This window comes from Podarcis muralis, chromosome 13, assembly GCF_964188315.1.
Source record: "Podarcis muralis chromosome 13, rPodMur119.hap1.1, whole genome shotgun sequence".
Classification (NCBI taxonomy): domain Eukaryota; kingdom Metazoa; phylum Chordata; class Lepidosauria; order Squamata; family Lacertidae; genus Podarcis; species Podarcis muralis.
Window position 1 is genome coordinate 14299348 of NC_135667.1, and position 6261 is coordinate 14305608.

General features: G+C 43.7%; 1 protein-coding gene across 1 annotated transcript; it reads right to left on the bottom strand.

Moving 5' to 3' along the window:
• Positions 1-584: 584 nt before the first annotated feature.
• LOC144325067 (uncharacterized) lies at positions 585-5701 on the bottom strand. The gene is made up of 2 exons (XM_077916965.1): positions 5575-5701; positions 585-2408 (listed from the first exon to the last, which is right to left on the bottom strand). The coding sequence occupies exon 2, from the start codon at positions 2395-2397 to the stop codon at positions 1366-1368; it is 1032 nt and encodes a 343-aa protein (XP_077773091.1). The 5' UTR covers positions 2398-2408; positions 5575-5701; the 3' UTR covers positions 585-1365.
• Between the last annotated feature and the right edge of the window lie 560 nt (positions 5702-6261).

Here is a 6261-nt window from a genome sequence, read left to right on the forward strand (position 1 = left end):
GGAGGGGGCACACAGACAAGGGCTTCAAGTGATCACTACAGAGCTCAGGTAGGTTGATATAAGAGGTCCTTGAGGTACTGAGATTCTGAACCACATGAGTCAAAACCAGCATTTGAATTAGGGCTAGTAATCAAATGGCAACCAGAGTAAAGAGAAATGTTCCTTCTTGTGCCTCTAGGACAGCGAGGGGGTGGGGTTAAGAGAGCTATTGCTTTTAGCAATAAGGGCACATTCACCTTAGGCATCCTTCCAGGACCAGCATGTCATTGGTGAGTGACCCAAAGTGGCTGTGGTCACCTTACCCTCACACCTGTGAACACAGGACACATGCATAAATCTCTCTGACCACCTGAACACTGTGTCTGATCTTTAGATTTGTTTTGCTGCCGCCGAATCAGTGGAATCTTGGGTTGGGAAGGGGACATAAAAAGTTGCTAAGGGGGGCCTGGATCAGGCCCCTGGACCCTCCTCTGCCCTAGACCAACCCTCAAATCTTCTGGAAAAGGAAGAAGGTATTTGTGTCTTCTGGGAAATATATGTTGAAAATCATTTTGTACACAAGTATGAAAAGTGCACGGAACACATTTTTAAACGATTGATTCTTCATTTTATTTGATTTGTATAACAACAGTGGGACAGGTTGCAGAGTTCAGCAAATACAAAGCAAAATGAAGGAACAAATTTAGCAAAGGGATTTATAGCTTATAAATAGTAGCTCATCCGGAAGTCATTCAGCCTGGGTCACCTGCATTGTGCACAACTAGGACAGGGGTAGGCAAACTAAGGCCCGGGGGCCGGATCTGGCCCTATCGCCTTCTCAATCCGGCCGGCGGACGGTCCGGGAATCAGCGTGTTTTTAGAATGTGTCCTTTTATTTAAAATGCATCTCTGGGTTATTTCTGGGGCATAGGAATTCATTCACCCCCCCCCCCAATGTAGCCCGGCCCACACATGGTCTGAGGGACGGTGGACCGGCCCTAGGCTGAAAAAGGTTGCTGACCCCTGAACTAGGAAATGCTTTTCTAGCTGTAGCCTAAGGAGTTTTGCATAAACTTGGACAAGTATATCTATGTAGCCTATCAAGATGTATATAATATGTCTAATAATCATTAATCTCACTTGGTCTTTAGCTTTTGCATCTCTATATACCACTCAGCGACATAGCTGTCAACGTTTCCCTTTTCTTGCGAGGAATCCTATTCGGAATAAGGAAAAGTTTGACACCTATGCTCAGCAAATTCCCCCTTAGCTCAGGAGAGCTCTATATTTTCTAAATATAGTAATCAATAGTAATCAATCATAGTAATCAATCAGATTTTATAATAGAGAGGAAGCGTTTGAGGGTGCCTTTCGGTGTAACATTTTTCACTTATGAGAAGGTGGTAAAGGAATATCTGTAGGTGGAGTAGAATTATCCTTAAATTTCATATCACGGCAGAACAAGACCGCTTCCTTGCCCAAGCCCAGCTGGTATTGCCATATGTACATCTTCCCTTTGGGCTGCACGGTTACACTAATAGCTTCTTCAATCTCAGTGGCTTCATTCCAGTTTTCCTGCTCTGTGTTGACACTCTTCCCACCATACTCAGCAGTGAGAGAGAACTGGTACTTGGCAATGGCTTCAGTGAGCGCACCTGACTGATATGAGGCAGTCATGGAAACCTTCCAGTTGTGTTCCACACTGGTCATCTTCTGCTTGTTGTATCCCACTTTCTTGGTGATCTTCTTATTCCATACAATGGGAGTGCTGGACTCATTGGAGATGGTCTTGATAGGTTCCCATCTACCATAAGCTGGACCATAGGTAATAGCCATTCCTCCAGGGAGCATGTTCACAACATCTCTATGGAAGGAGTATGTAACAGCATCCAAATTTCCGTGGAAGTCGGTGCATCTATAGTACTGGACCCCCCATTCATCATGGGGTTTTACAAAGTAATAGTAATTCTTGATGCCCCAGTAATAGAGACCATCCTTGCAAGTTGGGTGAAGTGTGTATTCAACTGCATCTGTATCTTCATGCATATTACTGACCCGACGGTAAACACCTCTTTTCTGGAAAATGATATAGAAGGATCCAAAGGCTGAGAGGTAATGGTCCCCTCCGCGGCAGTTGGGATGGAGGCTGTATACTACAGAACCTAAGTCTTCATTCATGTTGCTGACACGGCGATAGTTGTCTCCTTTGATGATGTAGAATAGGTCATCCTCATGGGCTAAGTAGTGATCTCCTCCCTGGCAGGAACTGTGCAGGCTAAACACTACTAGGTCTTTGCCCTCATGGAAATTGGTGGACCGCATGTAGCAGCCCAGGTCTGAGCGGACAATGTAGTAATATTCATCTACCCCACAGAAATCAACCCCTGGGGCTTTGTTCTTAGGGACTATCACTGGCATGGTGCTTGATTCTAGGAAAAGAAAGCAATGTATTCAGTTAGATCAGAAGATTTCACAAATTGATCATTTATTTACTCTATTTACTTATTTTATTATTTATGAAAATGAAATAATTAACAGAATTTGCTGACGTCTTGGAAAACTGTCTCAATGCTTTAACACAATATACCTGCCAGTGCCAAATATAATTCCAAAGGTAAATGATTACTAATTAATTGTGAGGTGCTTTAAAGACGAAGCAAACACCTTATCCTTGTGAAGACATATTTCTCTATCATTTCTCTCTCCATTTGATAGGAGGCCCACCCACCCCTTCTAAGGAATATAAATTGTTTTTGACAGGCTGGCCAGTTTTAAAAGTGGTTTGCCTTGAGATTTTAGGGCTGTTTAGGAAATGAAAGATCCAGATTTTGCTGGAAATCAATGCTTTTTTGAAGGCTCAGTGTGGCAAAAACACCGACATCCATCACTGCTGTGCTTGCTCACAAAGAGTAGCTCTTTGCACCTCTCCCTTGTTCAGAACATATGAGAGTGTGGGCCTTCAGTACTCAAGCCCCATTAAATGGAGAGGCTGAGCCAGTGGATTTTGGTTTGTTTGTTTTTTATAATTTTTTATTAATTTTACAATACAAAATTATAAGAACATAACACACATTTTTTTCACAAATACATTCTTTTTTGGACTTCCCTCAGCTCTTCTGACAATCCTCCGTTTTGATTGTTTTTTACGCATTTCCTAATTTTATATTGTCTTATAATGATAACCTTCCTCCTCCCTACTCCCTTTTTTACAATATTTTTAATATTAATTCTTCACAGTGGTAACTGCTGTTCTAATTAATTTCCTATCTCAGCTGTGCTCGGAAGAGACTGCCTAACCACTCAGAATATCTTGGAAAGAGGGGCAAAATTCAGATCTGAAGCTGCTTATCTCATTGTGTGCATGAACCAACACCACCCGTTCTCCCATAAAAGCACTGGAAGGGGCAGAGAAACTTACTTGCCTACCCTCACCCTCGGTAGTTAATGCTCTACAGCAATAGTATTATAGTGCCAGACTGTTGAGCTTCAGAGCTAGGAGAGGATGGAAGGACACATCTATGGGGGCTGTGGGGGAAGAGAAGAGATCCCCCAATTCTTTATTCCCCCTCGTATTTTCTTGTGGCGTCTGATTTGTTCCTTCTAACACCAACGTGTCCAGGAGGTGCAGATTGTTAAGACTAGATGAGCATCCCTGCTTGGGATTTCCATGCTGTAAGATCTGCACCCCCTCCATGCAGACTGAAGGTTTAAATATGTGTATAAATCATATTTCTTAAAGCTACGACCGTCTCTACCATGTCTTCAATTTTCCAAAGGAGCACTGGGTGAGTCCCTGGAACACCTTGGGATCTTGCTACAGCTCAGCAGAGGAAATGAATATGCATGAATGTCATTTTTAAATTCAAACTCAGCTGCTGGAATACGTGGTTTGTTTTAGTAGAATGGTTGTTGTATTATTAAAAGGAATTTCATTTAACTTGTACTGTTATTGCTTAAATAAAAACCTTAGAGTGAGGTATAGATCCTGTGTTCTTGGGTCTCTTCCTCACTCTGCACAAGGAGGGCTGGTGGTCTGATCAGCCACTAAACTCCACCATTTGGGTGTTTTTGATTCAGGAATATAAAAAGAGGGGCATAATAGAAGTTTATAAGATTATGTGTGACACTAAAGAAGTGGCTATTCCTCTCTCCCTCTTCTGGTGCCATAACTCTAGAGCTCAAGAGGTCCTATTAAAATAGCCTGACAGCAGAGTCAGTGATAGGCAAAAGAAGATACATTTCCACACAATACAAAACCACTTTATGAAATAAATTATCACAAAGCATTGAGATAGGCATGGTCTCCTGGTGACTATATGCAGCCGTACACCTTGCTATTTAAGAAACACTCAGTTTGTATAGGATTGCATTCTGAAAGAGATCTGGAGGTCGGGATGGATGTATCTAATATAAGATAGACTTTATAAACTATTTACAAAAGTAATGTTCCAGGGAGCTCCAGCTTCTCTGTTGCTGAATCCTTCCCCTACCCAGAGGCCCCTCCCAGTCCCATCTGCGTTCTCAAAGATACCCATGGGCCCCTTCCAAACCCAAGATGTTGCATTTGAGTTCAGAATCTGGTAGGAATGGGGATTCTGCCTCTGGATCACATCATGATCTCATCCTGCAAGGTGTTTCATGATGTTTAGAGGAGACTGAGTAAATGAAGGGAGTTCTGGTTCCTGGAGGGACCAGAGATACCAATCCCTAAAGCCTTTGGGAAGCCAGTGGCAAAGGAAGAAGAACAGGCACCCAGGGTAGGGTGGCGGGGCAAACCGCTGGTCGGCGCGTGCACACGTGCCACTACGTACCACGTGTGCGCTGCTATGTACCATCCATCTGTGCACACCGTATATATGGCGGCGGGATCCTCTGCTTGCAGCTGCAGTGGAGTCAGTGGGATCCTTCGCTCGTGGCTGCAGCCGTGGTGGAGGTTTAGGGTACACTGTATGGCGCTTGAGCGGTGCTGCGCATGCGCCACTGGTGGGTTTGCCAATGGCACCGCTCGAGCGGAGGAGAGTGCAGCCGTGAGCCCAGGATCCTCCGCATGCGTCTGCGGCAGCACGATGGCGGTGCGTGCCTGGGGGTGGCAGGGCGAGACCCCTGAGGTGTGCCTTCTTGTCACACCTCCTCAGACATGGCACCCGGGGGACCTGCCCCCCTTCCTCTGCCACTGGGGAAGGCTCCATGTCACTTCAACATCACACAGGGAATTTCATTGGCACTCAATAATTATAAAGAAGTAGTTAGACTACAGCTCCACAAAGAAGCACCCCCTGGAACCCCCTGGGATTTTTCTTCAGCTGTGCAGAGAGAGATTCTCCTTGAATATGCATTAATGCCATTTTTAGATTCAAGATTTTTTGCTAGAATACATGGTCTGTTTTAGTAGACTGGTTGTTGGATTATTAAAAGGAACTTCATTTAACTTGTACTGTTATTGCTGAAATAAAAACCTTAGAGTTTATAATTATAACCTTTATAATTATAAAGAGGTAGTTAGATTGCAGGTCCACAAAAAGTACTCTCTCCCTTATGCCCCAAATTCTAAAGTTATCTCTCTCCACTTATGCACAGTAAATCTCCAAGACTTACCGGTATTCGTGGTATTCAGACAGAAACTTTTCTAGTAGGTGGCAGCTGCTTCTCTTGGTGGAGAATGAGGGAAATATGTGAACACTTGCTGCTTAAATAGGATAGAAGAGGCTATGGGTTAATGAGAAACTACGTACCGCTCCTCCTACATTGGAACTAAAATTTTTTTTATTGATAAGCAGAGACACAACCACAAGAAAACCCTCCCACTCCCCTTCTCAGAGTGCAGAGTCTTCCAGGAACAAAATATAGCATCAGCGGAACTTAGAATATCTATCATTTTCTAGTGCTGTGAGAGCTCTATATTTTCTAAACTTTAGCCCACAGTAATCACCCAAATTTAATAAAAGATCCCTAAATGGGGAGGAAGCCTTTGAGCATTCCTGTTGACCTACCATACAGCGGTACCTCAGGTTACATACGCTTCAGGTTACAGACTCCCCAAACCCAGAAATAATACCTCGGGTTAAGAACTTTGCTTCAGGATGAGAGCAGAAATCTGGCTCTGCCAGCGCAGCAGCAGCAGGAGGCCCCATTAGCTAAAGTGGTGCTTCAGGTTAAGAACAGTTTCAGGTTAAGAACAGACCTCTGGAATGAATTGAGTACTTACCCCGAGGTACCACTGTATTTCATTTATTAGAAGGTGGCAGAGGAATATCTGGGTGAATATCTGGGTGAATACCCTTT